This window comes from Gallinula chloropus, assembly GCF_964237585.1.
Source record: "Gallinula chloropus genome assembly, chromosome: 2".
NCBI lineage: Eukaryota > Metazoa > Chordata > Aves > Gruiformes > Rallidae > Gallinula > Gallinula chloropus.
Window position 1 is genome coordinate 60,412,367 of NC_140086.1, and position 17,974 is coordinate 60,430,340.

The 17,974-nt window shown below is 38.2% G+C and overlaps 1 protein-coding gene across 1 annotated transcript in view; it reads left to right on the forward strand.

Moving 5' to 3' along the window:
• The window catches only part of DOK6 (docking protein 6), a gene marked incomplete at both ends in the record, with an annotated part of 242,930 nt that overhangs the window by 101,013 nt on the left and 123,943 nt on the right, over window positions 1–17,974 (forward strand). The window contains one exon of the mRNA XM_084280160.1: window positions 17,168–17,282. Within this exon, the coding sequence (XP_084136286.1) occupies window positions 17,168–17,282 (115 nt within the window). The remainder of the gene's footprint in view (window positions 1–17,167; window positions 17,283–17,974) is intronic.

Below are 17,974 nucleotides of genomic sequence, written 5' to 3' on the forward strand. Positions count from 1 at the left end.
AGCATGCTGACAGGACTTTGAATTCCTACAAGCATGGGCCTAAAATGCTTAAATGACTCTATGAGTATCGTCCTTCTAAACCTTGAAGGCACAGAGTATTAATTATGAGTGACAACTGTCATGGTTAATAAATGATGTCAATGTATGGCTTTGAATTCCTCAGCAGTGGCATCAGTGGCTGAAAGTATCAAGAAGGGAGGAAGTGGTAGGAAAAGTAAATCTCTTGGTCTCTGCTGCCAAGATGAAACAACTCCCAGACATGTTAGTGGTGGTACTTACATGAAGGTCCATATACACTTATTGCAGGAAATTCATAGCAGTACTTCAGTGCTTGCACAGTTTTGCAGCAAAAGGGACGGTTAAAGATCATCTGTTTAAATAGATTTCCATATTCCTGTTATATTTATTCAGAGAAACTGGAAAACTGACCTTTTTACTGTAAAAATATTATTGGATAGAGGAGGAATGTTTAAACATTTTGGAGGGGTGAGAGTGGGGAGAAAATCAATTTCATAATGTAACACTTCCAAAAAGTCATTGACCCATGGAACAATTCAAGGTGAAAGGGACGTCTGGAGTCCATCTATTTCAAACTCTTGCTCAGAGCAACATCACTCAGATCACATTTCTCATGGCCAGGTCCAGTTGGATTTTTAATAACTTCAGAGATGGAGGCTGTGTGACCTCTACAAGCTAAACTCTGAAGTCCTGCACCTGAAATCTAACAATCTGAAGCAGCAAGAGGCAGGGGGCTGAGTGACTGGAGGGCAGGTCTGCTGAAATGGCTCCGAGGGTCACGGTAGGGAGTGAGCTGAGCCTGAGCCAGCTGTGTGCTGTAGCAGTCATGAAGGCAAGCCTGGGCAGCCTGGGGAGGAATATGGGCAGCAGACTATTGGACTGAGGACTCTCAGCTAGGAATCTTCTCTCTGCTGAGTGCTTGGTAAGCCATACCTGGAATATTGCATCCAGTTCTGGTTCCCTTGTTTTTCTATTCAAAGAGACAGTGAAGAAACTGAGAGGATCCAGCAGCAGGCCATTGAGGAAACTGGAGGCTAGAGAACCTGACACAGGAGGAAAGGTTGAAAGAACTGGGTTCTCCCTAGTGAAGAGAGAAGACACGGTGGGGGATTCTAAAATCAACCTTCCAGTTTTGATGAGGTGGGAAATAGAGGTGCTGTCTTCTCAAGGATGAGCAGGGAAAGGACAAGAGGCAATGGACAGAGGTTGGTTCAGGAGAAATTAGCTGGATATAGGGAAAAAAAAAAAGCACCATCAGAACAACTACATATCAGAGCAGGCTGACCAGAGAGTTTAGTATGTCCTTACAGGAAATCTTGAAGACCTAGCTTGGCAGGGCCCTGTGTAACCTAATCTAAGGCCCTGCTTTCAAGGTTGGATCAGACAATCTCCAACCATCACTTCCAACCCACAGTTCTATGACCTGTGAAGTATGTGTCATTGAAGTTGGTGCAGGTTCTTGATCCATCCCTGTGCTGCTTGTATTGTGTCAAACTGGTCCTGCCCTCTCATGAGTATATTTCAGTTGTTTCTAGTGATGGAAAAAGATAGTTAATCTTCCTAGTATTAGTGTCTTTTAAAACAGCCTCTAGAGAGCTTTTCTTTGAAAAACTTTATTGTTACTGCTTTACAGTAGAAAATGTGATGGTTTGTGTGTCAGTTATGGATATTCTGGTTTTTGCCATGAAAATCTAGCCATGTTTTGGCAAAGTGTACAGCCTTTGCAAGCCTGTACTTTGTGCATGTTTGTAAGAAATACTTCTGAATTTGACAGGTAAAATGTCTTGTGTTATCTATAGAGCTTTGTATATGATGGAAATTCAAATATTTTTTCTCTCTTGAGTAATGAAATATGCTTCCTCTAGTTCTTTCAGGGCTACAGCCTGACATTCACTCTAATAGCTACTTGTCATTTCTGAAGACTAGTAGGGGTCAGGTGTTTGAGATGAGATCATGGAGCCATTCTCAGTATGTATATCTTCTGGCACTTAGGAAACGTGGAAAGGAAAATTGTTGAATTAAGACTCAGAGAAGAAATATACTGAATGCCAGAGAGTGTGAGAAAAAAAAAGGCATAAATGCTCCAGCACGCTATGAAAGCACCTTATCAATTAGTTATCTAGGAGAAACACCAAAGGCTTCTGCCAGACAGAAAGCTGTTCAAGAAGTTGATATGAGAAATGCTACAGAAAAGAATGGGGTGGGAAGTTGGTGAAGAAAGTCCCTATTATACAGGGTAAAATGAAATCCATTTTAGTTGACTTTGTACAAAATCAAGGAGACTGGTACAGAAATAAAAATGTGACAATGACAAGGAAGGAAAGAGTATGGACTTTCGCCTCTTTGTCTCTTTAGTTGTATGTGTGGCAAAGAGGTATCTTTGCCTGCCCCAGTTGTGCCTGGGGCAAAGAGTATCAGTGCAGCAGCACAGATGCACATTAAGAAAAAACAAGAGGGATTGTTCTGATTTTTGCACAAAAGCAAATTGCTCTCTGATAACACTACCCAGCGTTTCAGCAGCTGGGAGATGGAAACTTCTCAGACACTTCCCAGGTGCAGCAGGTTCTGGAACAGGAAGAATAGGAATAGGAACAGGAAGAACCTGTGTTTGGAAGCAAGGGTTTCAGTACCAGGTAGACAGATGAAGCTGAGGGATAGGTACTTCTGAGAGACCGGAAATAAGGTCTCTGAAGGAATTGCTATCTGATGCTTGGGAGGAGATCACGAAGATAAAAGACTATATAACAGCTGGGTTCTGCGGCGGAGATTTGCACTAAGCTCCCATTTTAATGCAAGTGGTGTTGAAAAGCTGAATCCTGGATATCTCAAATTCAGGTGGGAAGTTTATAGGAGATATCTTTTTACTTTCATTTGTTTTCACGATACGGTTTCTTTGTTCCTTCCCTGTCAGTATAATCCACACCTCTCAAATGAGTAAGGTGTGAAAGGAAATTTGTATTTGTGAAATCATCTGTGTGACATACACTTGTGTGGTGACCCTTATGGAAGAACTCTGAGAGAAACCAGGATGTAACCAGTATACCATTAAGTTGGAGAAACAATATGAGGTTGTGAGAATCCAACATAATTTATAAAGTATCTATTTAACGAAATGGTATTTATCATTTATTCTGACTGAGGTGAAAAATAGTAGTGAAAAATCAATTACAATCATATAATGAAGACAGTGTGTATCATAATAAAAATAGAAGGTGTGCCAATAACTGTAAAGTTATTTATTTGTGTTAACATACAGAGATCAGACCCAGTGTGGCCCACTGCCATACAGACAGTAGGAAAATGGACTAGACTGACAGTCAAAGTAATATTTAAGTCTTCATTTCCTGGCCTTCAGCATTTGACTCTGCATTTGCTATTTTTTTCCAATATTATTTGTGTCTATTCTCAGTATTTAAGCATAGAAAATAAGTATACCACATAAATAATAAAAATTCATGATGAAAGCTAACGCCCTAATTATCTAGCCTGCTGTTTATACCACTGATAAAGAAATGTTATGTGAGGATATTTTTTTTTTTCTTAATGATGACATTTTCCCTTGAAGCTACCCTGAATTGTGTCTGTGTTGTTGGAGGAATGCTTACCGTTTTGATGTGGCAGTGGGAAGAAGCACGATCCCATGTGCCATAGCTATAAATGAAGCAGACAGGTACAAACATCGTGTTATGGTGTAGCAGGAAGGGTAGACAGGTTTGTCACCGTAATGTATTTTCTCTTAATAAAGGGAGATGAAATATAATAAGGCTTATGCCTACTAAGTTTCATTTAAGATTTTGATTTGCTTATAGTAAAGGGAGGCTTTGCAACATAAATAAAAAGCAATTTATTATGAAAATTGGCACAAAGCTATCTAATTTTTACTTCTTCATAGAAGGAAATTTGAAATTCAAATCACCATCTGATGAAGGTTATTAAAAATGCATTAGAGTTGAAAATGTAGCTGTATGTAATTGTCATAATAGATATTCAAAATTAATTTATCCCAAATGACAATTAAGCTAAAAGAATTTTCAAATTATCAGCTAACAAATTTCAGTTAATTTTAGAAGCCAGTCAAGTGAAAAGATTTCCAAAAGTTTGCTAAAAAAATTAAAACTATTTCTTTTATAAAAAATTTCTAAACCAGTTACATTCCTGTTTAGAATCTTTAATTTTCTTCTTTTTCAAATTATTGAACATTATTGCTGCTTTCACCCCCACCAGGTTCACTGTATTGCATTTTTCTCTTTCACATTTTTTTCCAGAGTGCTGGACCACTTTGAGTGTATATGTACACACACATGTATTGGCATGTGCTGAACCAAGGCTAATTTAAACTCACAAATTTTCTTTCTATTTCTGTCTTTTCATCTGGTTGATGTGTTTTTCTGATGAACATCAAGAATCTCATCGGCAATGTGGTGCTATTAATACTTCCTTCAGAATACTGGAATGGCTTTAATGTATGTCTTTGTATTTAAGAACTGTATCAAAAATGCCAGTTTTGTTCTTGGACTGAGATGGATTTTTTGGGGGTTTTTTAAAGACACTGAAGAATATTTACACCCTTTAAAAATCAATGGGTGTAAGGTTTTCTAACCATTTTTTTTTCATTCTGTGTTTATTGATTTAATCATTTTAAAAATCAAAACAAAGCAAAACCAAACCAAAAACCAAAAAAAGGCCGTTGGCTGTGCCTTTGTATGTGCACACATGGGCATGTACCATTCACTCCTGCCAACAGCAAGCTATGGGACAGACCCCCCAGCTGAGTACCGTCCTTGTGTGTGGCTTTCTCACCTTTGGGATCAAGTGAAAAGAGCCATGGATAGGGGGGGCAAAGATGATGGTGTCCCTTCTCCTTTCCTAATGTAATTCCTTTTTTTACTGAACATAGCTCTTGATAGTTCAGCAGATATCCAGCATCTGAGAGGTCCCTAAAACCTGCATCACGATGTGCCTCTCAACTGTGATTTTTTTCCCTCTTGTTAGTGGTACAATGGAAGTATAACAGCCTTTCTCATCTAGTTTTGACCAAAGGCTTCCCCGTGGTTTCTATATCTGTCTGAAGAGAGCCACAGCCTAAGTTGAAGATTTTCACATTTTGAAAGGGGTAGGAAGCGGAGTTAAACCTAGGGCTCAGCTACTAGCATAATGTATAGCATAGATGCATCCCAAATAATTAATGTGCATTGAAAATCTATGATTATTTGTACTCTCTAACACTCCTGACCCAGTTTGTCATTGCAGTGAGGGATTTCACAGTTAGGATTATACCTAGCAGTTTAGCAGGAACAATTATATACCTACAACTCACTGCGTTCAGCAAAGTTATATTTTGTAAGCATGTATTTACCTGTAATTTGTTTCCAAAGGGTGTTTGTGTTAATAAACACTTATTTTTAATTGAGCTTTTCTAACAAGACAAGTTTAGGAATTATTACAGGTCAGCCAAGTTACATAAATCAAGAGGAAAATTTAAAGAAAGTCGTAGAAAAGTGCATTTTTCCTTTCCTTTTTCCTTGAGGACCAATAACATATTCCTTTTAATTAACCGATACCTTTGGGCTGTGTGTAATCATGTACTTTGAGAATGTTAAAAGTGAAAATTCTTTAAAATAGAAGCAGATTCTAACTGCCCAGTGTATTTTAGTGGCCTCATAAGGCTATTAAAACTCTTCTAAGGATCTAATTCGTTTGCATGTTGATAGTGAAGTATTGTTGTATTACTCAGTTAAACTACAATAATGAAATGCCCCATTTTGCTTCTCAGACATAAGCACGGCGCTACTGTTTGAATACTACCTAGTAACTAGCAGGAAGTTTGATATGGAAAGTATCTTTTGCTTTACTGTAGCTGAAATTTTGAAGGGTAATTGGGGAAACTTATTTCGGTTGTGAATCTTCTCTGCCACATTTCTAGCGTGGAATTACTTTTCAAGTGGGAACCCAGGTTTCAACTCAGAGTGTTCTTTTAGTATTAAGACTCGAGTTATTTTTAATTTTGTCAACATTCATTATTACAGAAGGCTGTGGGTTTTTTTTCTCCTTTTTAATGCTATATTGACACAGTAATCTGGTATTAAGTTTACACATCAAAATGAAAGGTCAGACTGGAAAACATATTTCAGATTTCTTTAGGATTGTGAGGAAATGGGTTTGGAGAGAACAGGGATTTTATATTACAAATGACTGTCTATAAAAATACTCTTTGAAGTGTGAAGACGTCTCTTCTTAAGCACATATTTAAAAATCCTAATTAAAATGTTTGCTAAGAAGAGGTCCACATACACATGAACTGATCAGATATTAACTATTGCTTTAAAACAGCAGGCTACAAGCCAAAACTAGAATAATCCCAACAGACTGGTTGATTTTATGGATTAAGCAGCAGTTCAATTCTGGCAGTATTACAGCAGTGCAGTTTGAGGGAAAGTAAAGTAACTTGGCTCGGCAAAGCCCTATTTCTTTGCCTTTTAAAGGTAGCTGGTATGACTTAATATGCTTATTCTGCCCTGGTAGGTTTGATTTCCAAACACTGTGAAACAATACAGCATTTAAAGTGTCCTAATAAAATCTAATCAGGTAAGTTTGGTTTCCATCCTTAATTTTTTTAGATTTCATCAAGAGAAAGTAAAGAGTTTGTAACTGCTTATGTGGCAAATGGCTAGTTAGAATACAGTATGAATCTGGGTACCCAGATGGTAGCATGTGTGAAAGTCAGCAGTACTGATACTAAGCAATACTGAAGACTTAGAGAAAAGAGATTTGAGGTAAAGATTCAGATTTTATCTTTATTTTAGATTTAAATGTTGAGTAAATATAGTTTATTTTATATTCAGTCTAAATTTACAGAGTTGCCTACATTCTTCAAAATTGCTAAAAAAACCCTTTTTTTTATTTTTTGAATTTCAATTTTATCTGGAGGGCAAGAAGAAATTATTCAGTATTCCTCTGCCATCAGACCTACACATATTTCTTACCATCAAGCTTTACTTTCTTGCTTTGACATTACTGGCTTAGATCTAGAGTGATGTATTTGTAATATGATTATTCTGTCCCTTTTGTTTGTTTAATTTCTCTACTTATTCAGCTAACAGACAAGATTCTTACTCCTGTTATAGGTGTGGTTTCCATTTATTGTGTCCAGGAATTAACATTTACTTGGTAGAAGTTTCTTAAACCCTTATTCCTCTGAAATAACTGAAGACCTGTCCCAGAGGCATAATGTGGAGGTTGATATGCCACTCCTTGGCAAAATTCCTGGAGAGCGTTGTTACCATAACAACTCAGCTTCTTCCAAGGATAAATCTGCGCGAAGAGATGGGGAGAACTTTTCTGTTTTCTTTGTGAATTGGTTTTGCTTTTATATCATCACTTTTTTCACTTTTCTGATCTTGGGATTTGTTTTCTCCCCTATTATGCTCCTCTTGTAATCTTGTGGTTTAAGTTTTGCTCTTTTTTCATGAAAGAGGGTTTTTTTTGTTGGTTTTGGTTTTTTTTCTTCTTCCTTCCTCTTAGTGCTTTTTTATCTCAGGTCTTTATTTTCACTCTCTTGCATCCCTTGGTCCTATTGCTGAAAACAGGACAATGTGTTTCATCTTAAATACTCTGAATGCCTGATCCCATGTGGGTTTACCCAAACCCTTAAAGGTCCAAATGGACTCACAAATCGTTTAGCATCACTTTCTTAAACTCACAGGTTAATTTGGATGTGAATAGATTTTGGGATATCTCTTGGCCTGCTCCTGCTCACAGCAGAGCCAGCTCAGAGGTCAGACATGGTTGCTTAGCATATTGACCAGTTGGGTCTTGAAAATCTCCACAGAGAGAGACCGCGGAGTCTCTCTGGGCAGCCTGTCCAAGTGTCATGTTGTCTTTTGTGGTGAAAACTCTGCTTCTCTCATGCAGCCTGAAATTCTTTTGTCTCGATTTATGCCCGTTGTCCCTCTTCCTCATCAGACACAGCTGTGAAGAGACGGGTTCTGTCTCCTTGATAAACTCCTTGCAGGCACTGGGGAGATGCTCTTAGGGTCCCCCAAAGCCATCTCTGCTGCAGGCTGGACCAGCCATCGTCCCTCAACTTCTCCCCACAGGGAAGGTGGTCCAGCTCTGACTATCTTTGAGGTCCTCTGCTGAACTCCCTCTGGTTTATCATTGCATTAGGGTCCCGAAACTTGACACAGTATCAGAGGTGTGATCTGATGAGTATTCAGTAAAGAGGAAAAGTCACTTCCCATGATATACTGGCTATGCTTCTGTTAATGCAGCCATTTCCCCAGTCCCAAAGGTCTTTATGTTTTTCAGGCAGCACATTGCTTCTTTTTAAGAGCCAAAATCACGTCCAGCTATGTCTGAAGCTGTAACAAGACTTCTACTCTGTGACAATTGGATTTAACCATGTAAAAGTAGCTGCTGCTGACTGCAGATAGGGTAACTGAAAACTGAGCTAAAGGGAGAAGTTTTGAATTACTCCTCTCTGTAGTCCTTTCATCTGCAGTGGGCCAGCATCTCCTCTTCTTTTGCAGACTGACAGCAGCATTCACAATAACGTTGGTATACTGGTGCCTGCTTTACCCTTTTCTTGCTGTGATTGTTCATTGAATCATAGAATATCCGGAGTTGGAAGAGATCCAACTCCTGGCTCCACATAGGGCCAGCCAAGTCAGAGCATGGGACTGAGTGCATCATCCAGATGCTTCTTGAACTCAGTCAAGCTCGGTGCTGTGACCATTTCACTGGAGAGCCTGTTCCAGTGCCTGACCACCCTCACAGAGTCACAGAATCACAGTAAAGAATCACAGTAAATCACCCTCTCACTAAAGAACCTCCCCTAATATCCAGCCTAAACCTCCCCTGTCTCAGCTTCATACCGTCCCCTTGGGTTCTATCCCTGGTCACCAAAGATAGGTGATTGGCACCAGCCCCTTCACTCCTCTTTGTTAGGAAGCCACAGACTGTGATGAGGTCTCCCTTCAGTCTCCTCTTCTCCAGGCTGAACAAACCAAGGGACCTCAGCCTCTCCCCATAAGACCTCCCCTCCAGACACTTCACCATCCTCGTTGACCTCCTGTGGACACTCTCCAATATTTTTATGTCCCTCTTGTACTGTGGCACCCAGAACTGCTCTCAGGACTCAAGGTGAGGCTGCACCAGCGCAGTGTAGAGCGGGACAATCCCCTCCCTGGACCGGCTGGCAATGCTGTGCTTGATGCGCCCCAGGACATGGTTGGCCCTCCTGGCTGCCTGGGCACACTGCTGGCTCATGGTTAACTTGCTGTCGACAAAGACCCCCCAAATCCCTCTCAGCATGGCTGGCCTCTAGCATCTGATTCCCCAGTCTCTTTGTGTAGCCAGGGTTGCCCCTTCCCAGGTGCAGAATCCAGCACTTGCCGTTGTTAACACAGGTCTTGCTGCTTCTGTCACTCTCCTACGGTTATCATGCTCTTTCTGGTTTGAGGTAGCTCTCTGCTGGCTGGGCATCGCTCACTAGAGTCCCGGCTCTCTGCCACCGTGTTGGCTTTTGCTCTGTTACATTACTGCTTGCATGGTATTACACAACAGATGGTAGCATGTGGGACATTATTAAGAAATAAGAGGATGAACAATTACATTTTGTATCTCTTCTGCTTCTATTTTTTGCTGGATAGAAATTAAATGACAGGAAGGTAGTGCGCAATGCAAAACAGAAATCCATTTATGTAAATTCAGACCTTTTCCTCTGCCCAGGCAATTTCCAGGACTCTGCACGGTGGAAATAACATTCAGTAGATGGAATTGCAGAATCATTCCCCTCCCAATTTCATATGGGAGGAATGCGTTTGAGATTTTATGCATGATTTTTGTGGTTTTCATCTTTTCTGGGCCTCCTTTCCTATTTACTCTGGAATTATCTTTTTTTGTGGTGACGTAGATGCAATATGTGATTTGGAAGTAATATAGCTGTGGAAGAGTGACTATTTAAATGTACAATTTGAACCCCAGAGCGCTAGATTTGTTATATACATGTAGTCTTTACGTGTCCATGTAACACAAAAGTGGACAGTGCAGATCATAGATGTTCATTTCCCTGACTAGAACAGATCTTTCATACAATAAACAAATGAATGTCCATTGTAGGTCAGTGATGAGCTATGATGGATTCAAGAGAAAGTGTATTAAACTGTTCCTAAAATCCTTCCTCTTTGAGAGAACTAAATGTAGTTCCAAAGAAAGTAATCAGAAAAATGTCAAATTATGTCAAACAAATCCCAGTTAATCTGAGCCTTTATTTAAATTAAGCATATTTTGTCATTTAATAGCCTTCCACATCTAAGAATGTAATTAAGATGCCAAAAAAAAGAAAAGAACAAACCAAAAAAAACCCCAAACATTTTAAAGGTTAGGAATCCTATTTAAGTTGCATTGACAGTGGCTGTTCTGTCATATCAAATATTTTGCTAAGATAATGGAAGTAATAATAATTTCACAATTATTTCCTGTAATTCACTTGTGTGACAAATGCACATTTGAAAAGAAGACTATAGATTGCTACTATGTGGGTCACAGACAGAAAAAAAATATGGAGTTTTTCCCATGGAAAAATAAACTCTTGTCATGGGTGAGTTGTTAACAGCCAGCACACAGACTGGGAGAGTGCTGGAGTTCTACAGTGTCATGTCAAGAAAGGTAAGGGCTAAAGTGCTTTTAGAGAGACCAGAAGTTTTTTGCTAGCAATGCGTTACCCAATCTCGTCTGGTAAGCCAAATGTAACTGTCTACTTAGGTGAATGCATCTAGTGTTCAAAGTTTCCATCTAGCAAACCTGAATAATTTCCCTGATCATCAGCCTGTGCCTGTGCATCTTGCTTGGATTTAGGCTATCGCTGCCTGCTGCTGAGGACTATCTTAGATTAGTAGTTTTTCTGCTCTTCAATTATTTATTAGGAGTCTGTGGCATGACTTCAGTGAGATCAGGCAGCAGTTGTTCTAGCTAGGGAGAAGTAGGGTTAGACTTCTGAAATTCATCAAGATGTTTTTTCAGTTCTTTCCTAAGTCTGTTTGCACACAAATGTATGAAAATTTATATAGACCGATGCTTTAGGGTGTTCTTGTAACCCAGTCTCCTGGCATCATGCAACGCTTGGGCATTCTGACAGTAAGAAATGGAAATAATTTGGTGTTAGCATCAAATTTAGCATCTTCATGTAAAAAGGTGACTTCAAGTTCCTGCAAACCTCTCAGGGTACAAATGGTTATCATAAGACATAGGATAGGGGAAATCGTCAAGGAGACTAAAATTTTTCAATTATACTTTTTCAAAGTGAGGGCATAAGTTACCTTCTTACTCTTATCTTTTTGACCATGGGATTTGTTAACTGTTGGTTCCTCCAGAGGAGTCCCTTCCAAAATTTCCTCTTGTTCCTAATGCTGATGCCTAGCTCTATATTTGATTTACTTATTTATTTTCTTTGGGGAAAAAAAAAAAACAAACCAACAAAAAACTAACACATTCATGATACAGGGCACCAGGCAGCTTTTTTTTTTTTTCTTTTAAATATTATTATTCCTATATTGCATTTACTTAAAGACAGCAAGTAGAAGCTCTGAAAGTAGTGCCCTTTTTAGATAGGACATTCTACCACAGAAAACAAGATTAAGACTTGGGTTTATCTGCAGACTTAGATAAAGACGGACAATGAGGTTGACAGCAAGAGTATTGTGTTACTTGAAGCAATAGTTGGGTGATTCAAATGTGTTCTAGTTACAAGAGCAATGGTGGAAGAAACCTAACTAAAGGCTCTTTTGCTTTCATCTTCAGTGCTTGATGTTCCTCTGTAAAGAAGTTTTATTTTTTTGGTGAACATTTTGAGACTCATCCAAAAAAAAGTCACGTGCAGATGCATTTCTTTTCAGCTCTGTTGATGTGGAAGACAATTCAAATTCCTGACTTTCAGAAGCAGCAAGTTACAGCAACCAGCACTGATGGGTAGCCTTGATACCCTGGTGCAAGCCTAGCCTAGTTTAATTTTGCATGAATGAGATTCTGCCTTTACCAGTCCTAGAAATGCTCCTACCTTTTAGCCCTTCAGGGCTATGTGCTTTCATCAAATATTAACCAGAAGTAAAGGTGCTGGATGTCTCTGATATAGCCATATTAGCCCCCCTCCCTGAGAGAAAAAAAACCTCCAAACTTTTATAAATTAAAAAAGTGTAATAAAAAAGCCTGGTAAAGAAAAGTTTTTAACTGTTCCACATATTTTCATCAACCAGTGTTTATTGTCATTCTAGAAACATGAAAAAATAGCTTTAGAGGCTGATACAAGAAGAGATCAAGAAACCAAGTAAAAAAAAAAAAGAAAAAAGCAAGGAAATATGTATGTGGGCTGCTGAGTGATGGACATATGAGGCAGGAATTATTGATGAGGAGTAGAAGAACTGAGAAATGGGCCAGGTGCTAAGAGACCCTAATGTACCACACTGAGCGCCATATGGAGTACTGTACTAAATGATAGTGCCAGTGCCTACTAGAGAAAAGAAACTGTTAACATACTAATGTTAGTGAAAAGTTGTAAACTACATAATCATAGCTTAATACAAAAGGTTCTATTTAGCCTACTGGGAAAAAAATCATAAAAGATAGGGGTAGGCAAAAAAATCTATTTGCAAGGTTTCTCGCTGAGCAAGTAACATTAAGAATTCTATTTGTTGTTTTAAGTTCATCTTGTTCATGAGGGGATACACGTGGGGGGAAATAGGAAACCTGATTTTCTCAGTTGTGTTGGTTTGAGTTGGTTTTAATATTGCCAAAGTTTTAGAGAAAGCGTAAACCCACAATGGGAATGTTTCCATGTTGTTTTGGTTTGGTTTGGACTTTTTTTGTGCAAAATCTAGGTAAGATGCTTGACGTGTAATAGCACATGAAATTACCCCTTTGTTTCTTAACTGGTACAAGGTTACCAATGGCCTAGGTAGTTCCAGAATATTATTTGTTGTTGTGAAGAACAGCAATGTTTTTGAATAAACTAGACTATATTTTTTCAACAAGCCTGTTATGATACCACAGGGAGCAAGTCTTAGTGCAGCATTCCCTCATTAAAAAAGGAGATTAACCTAATGCAGAACTCATAAAAAAGATGTTTTCTTTTTCTAAATTTTCAATTTGATTAGTCTTCTAAAAACTTGTTAAAAATTGCAGAGATGGTTTAAATTAGTTCAAAAAAGTCATAACATTTTAAAGGGTTTTTTTTTTTGTCTTTTCAGTAGTTTTTATACTTCTTTCCTCTACAAGAGGGGTTTTTGTTTATTTATTTATTGAAAAGGGAAGGGTAGTAGGTAAAAAATCAAACCACTCTTCCAAAAATCATTAAGATAAAGCACTCTGGTTTCCAAGGCAAAGTACATTTTTCCTTCATACAAAATAATATAAACTCTCAGGTGTTTATTTTTTAATTGCAAATGTTCAGCAAGTAGAGAAATGACTCATGCTCAGTTGGCATTCAACCCAGAATTCGGAATTCAGTTAACTTCAATTCTCTCTAGCAGTGGGAGGATAGACTTTCACAGTATTATTACTCTTGCCGCTATGTTTCTGGTCTGGTTGTGGAGTGAAACATACAGTACAATTTTTAATAGATGAACATGGAAGCAGAAATTCACATATCTCTGATATTAGAAATTACAGATCCAGTAAAAATCCTAAGGAATTTATACGATCGTAGGGCCTTCTCTTGTTCTTATCATCAGCTCAGATTTCTGTGATGTTAACTAGAGAACAGGGTGGGGAGGAGTCTGTCAGTCTGTTGACTTGCCCAACAGACAAAACTAGTACTGCCTATTCAACTTGTATGTGGTTTGGTGTACACAAGCCAGGAATGTGCTCCTGCCACAAAGAAAGCGGAGTGTTGCCAGCAGGTTGAGAGAGGCGATCCTTCCCCTCTAGTCACCACAAGTGCAGCCGCCCCTGGAGTACTGGATCCAGTTCTGGGCTCCCAGTATAAGAAACATGGGCATGCTGGAGAGAGTTCAGTGAAGGGGCAGAGATGATGAGGGGACTAGAGGATCTCCTATGAGTAAAGGCTGAGACAATTTAGCCTGAAGATGAGAAGGCCCATTCATTATTCAGCATGCTCTACACCTGAAAGGTGTTTAGAGCAATCAGAGCCAGGCTCTTTCCAGCGGTGCCCACTGACAGGACCAGAGGCAATGGGCAAACAGTGAAACACTGAAGGTTCCATCTGAACATCAGGAAACACTTTTACTGTGAGGGATACTGGCACAGGTAGCCCAGGGATGCAGTGGAGTCACCCACTTGGACATACTCAAAAAACATCTAGATGTGATCCCAGACAACCAGTACCAGGTGACCTACTCGAGTAGGAGGGTTGGACCAGGTGACCTCCAGAGATCTTTTCCAACCTTATCTGTTCTGTGATGCTGTGAAGTTTGCTGCTGTCTCAGATACAGTGACTGGACTGAGTGCTAAAGCTCAGCTGCTTTTTTTCTCTTCTTTTTTCTGTTAGTTTGTCCGGTAAAATGACTTATTTTTCCAATCAGACTTCTATATAAATTCTTTTTATCCTCAGAATATTATGACCAAAACAGTATTATTTCCAGGAAAACATTCAGTTCTTGTAAAACAAAGTGTTTCAAGGTGAAAAGTAAGATTTAAAATTTTTAATTGTCATGTTTTTTAAACAACCAGAAGTATTTTGGCTACCCTTGTCAAACCATTAAAGCATTTGACAAGAAAAGATATTTTGCAATATCTCATGATAAATTGAAATGTGTCTATTACTATGGAAAGATGTATACGAGAAAATTGCGACATCTGTGTGAAACTATGAACGGCTCAAAAAAACTTGCTTTAAGAAAAGAAAGTAAAAGTCAGGGAGTTTGGAAGAGTCAATTCATGCAACTCTCTGCCAATCACGTTGGAGTTCTGTGCTGAATCACGTAAGTTCTGTGCTGTCTTAGGAGGCATTATGTTTCCAGAGTCAAAGGAAAGATGATTTTTTAAAAATTTTTGGTTTCTAAAGGCTCTTTTTTGTTCAAACACATCTCTCATACCATTGCCAAGACTGTAAGGAAAAGCAGCACGTCAGGATTTGGCGGTATTTTCATTGTCTCTTTCAGGCATTAAATTACCACCAGCTCATAAAATTCTAGTTTGTTCATTTTGTGCTGACAGTGTTCCTAAGTCTGTGAATGATCTTCCACTATAAGAAATGTTCTGTCAATATATAAAATAAAACAGGCTCAATGTACTGATCAACAAAAGAACCCATAAAATCAGCTTTAAACATCACTAGGTGTGCATCCCCAGTTGTCTGCAGTTATGTTAAGAAAACTTGCTGTGAAAGTTGTACAGGTTTTATGCCAGGAAAGTAAGTCTTTTGCATCTTTCATCATACTTACAAGCATTGCAGGATCTTTCAGTAATCCATAACACTCAAAAGCTAAAGTAAATAACAGGTCTGTAGCATCTGAGGGAGACTAGAAGAAGGGTTAATATCTTCTGTTGTCAATATTCAAAGCAGTTCTGTTTCCTTTAGTGCTGTTCCAGAAAGAGAAATTTCCCGTGTGTAGCACAGCAAGATATAAGGAGTATTTTTTCTTCTTGGTGTGCACAGTCACACATGTACACACATGTAAAATTATAATTTTCTGTTTTGTTTCCTTGTTAGAAACATTTTATTTTTCTTCCTGATACTATTTTCCCTTCATATTGCAGCATTGGTTAACTTTTTTAGTCTTGAGAGGAAATCTATATGCATCTTTAAATTAAACGTACCGGTGCCAAGAGAATAAACTACATGTCTTCCGTAAAAGGCACATATTGTGAATTTGTGGGGCTACATTCCAGATTTCCTAGAAGATCATAGAATTGTAGGGGTTGGAAGGGACCTCGAGAGATTATTCTTATAAATGTAAATTCTTGCATTAGATCCTTTCTAGAGTACTGCATCCAGTTTTGGCTTGCCTGTTACAGCAAAGGTATTGACAAACTGGAGTGAGTTTTGCTGAAGGCTGTCAAGGCAGACCCCATAGTAGTCTTCAGTGCTGGGCTGAGGTTTGTCATCAGCACCTACACATTCCACTTCATGCTTTATCTCAGTTTCTTTCCCTGGCTTCATGATGGCTCTCACTGCTCAGCTGCTCTTAATATTTTTTCCAATGTCTTTGCCCCAACAATCCATTTTTTTTTTACTGCAACATATAAAATCTCTGTCTTCTAAAAAACATTCTTTCCTGCATATGAAAAGGAATGCTAGAGCTGTACACAGGGAGCATAAGAATTACAAAACCGAGCAAAAAAAATCCCACCCACATTCAGTCCATTTTTTCCCTAGTCATTGATGGTCAAACTCATATGGGATGACATTTTTAAGAAATTAATTCTGCCTGAGGCAGATGTCCTGCCTGGAAAAGCTAACTATACACAGATAAAGTTTTTCCAGAGTTCCAGAAACAGAAAAAGATTTTATAATTTGAAGTGTTAAGCAGTTTAATTTAGGCTGCACTACTAGTTCTGCTTGCAATAATAAATTTTTCTTCCATTTCTGTTAATTGTAGTTACCTACTTTCAAGAAGAAGAAATGGAAATAGTTTTAATTGCTCATGCTGTAAATTTCCTAGGAGAGTAATTTTTTGTTGATAAGCTTTTCTAATATTTGGAAGGTAAAACAGTGAGTTCTTATGGGGATGGCAGTGTACACTTTAAAGACAGATGAGGATCTATCCTTACAAATGAGAGATACTAATTGGCATGGTTATTCAGTTACTTCCCATAACTAATAAGACACTGCTGTTTCTACATGAGGCTATGTATCTGATGCAGATTCATAAACTGATCAAAAATACCCAAACATAGAATAATCACAAGGCTGTCATGATGTCACTGTAATAGTTATGTTTCCAAGGATAATTTTATTAGAGAAGCAAACCATTCACATTTTGTTAGATTTTATAGAAAGCCACTTTTTGATATGTTACATTCTACAAAAAAATTTGTTACTTTAGACCCTACTTTTCAGTTAAAAAAAACCCTGGAAGTGTTAATAGCCTGTGGAGGCAAAAAATGGATTTAAAATAAAAATGGAGTAGTTATGGTTAATGTTTCTGTTTGTGCTTTTCATACACTGACCTAAAATACTTTTCTTCATTTTAAGGTGACTGAGCTGCACAATATCAAAAACATAACTAGATTGCCTCGAGAGACAAAGAAGCATGCAGTGGCAATTATCTTTCATGACGAGACGTCTAAGACATTTGCGTGTGAGTCAGGTAAGCAATTGGTACTTCAACTCTGGCTTGAAGAAATCAAGTTGCACATCAAAGTCATTCAGATGAATTAACTTAAAACACCAATTAGAAATCCTTAGCTTAGAGGAATTCATTGTAAACAAGAACTTTGGATTTGGGGGTTTAGAGTTTTGGGGGTTTGGTAGTGTTTTGGGGGGGGTTTAATATACTTTGGGAGGTGTTGAGGTTGTTACAGAGCTCTTTTTTCCATTACTTGTCTTTGACTGCATGCAGATGGTCCAAAGACGGGAGATTTTCAGTTAAACTTGTAAAATAGAGTTAAAAATACCTACGGGATATTAAGTCAAGACTTGAAACATTTTTTTTTAACTAATATTTGCTATAGGCACTTACTAAACTAATAATTATCATGCCATTGAAAATAAGAGGTAAATGCCAGCTAAAACCTCAGGATATTGTGAAGCTGGATGTAAAGCAGTCTGCAGTTTGAACAGCTACGTAATATAATGAAGGAGTTGAGAACAGACTTAGAGATCAAGGTACATAATGACAGGTAGTTACTTGTGAAACACTGAACGCTGTACTGTTGAAGTGCACTGTTTTCTGGTTTGAAAATGCTGTTGTATATGTTTGTGTCCTAGCGTATACATTATCTGAAAAAAACCTAATACCTATGAGATTTTTTTAAATTATAAAATTCTTATTTATTTAGT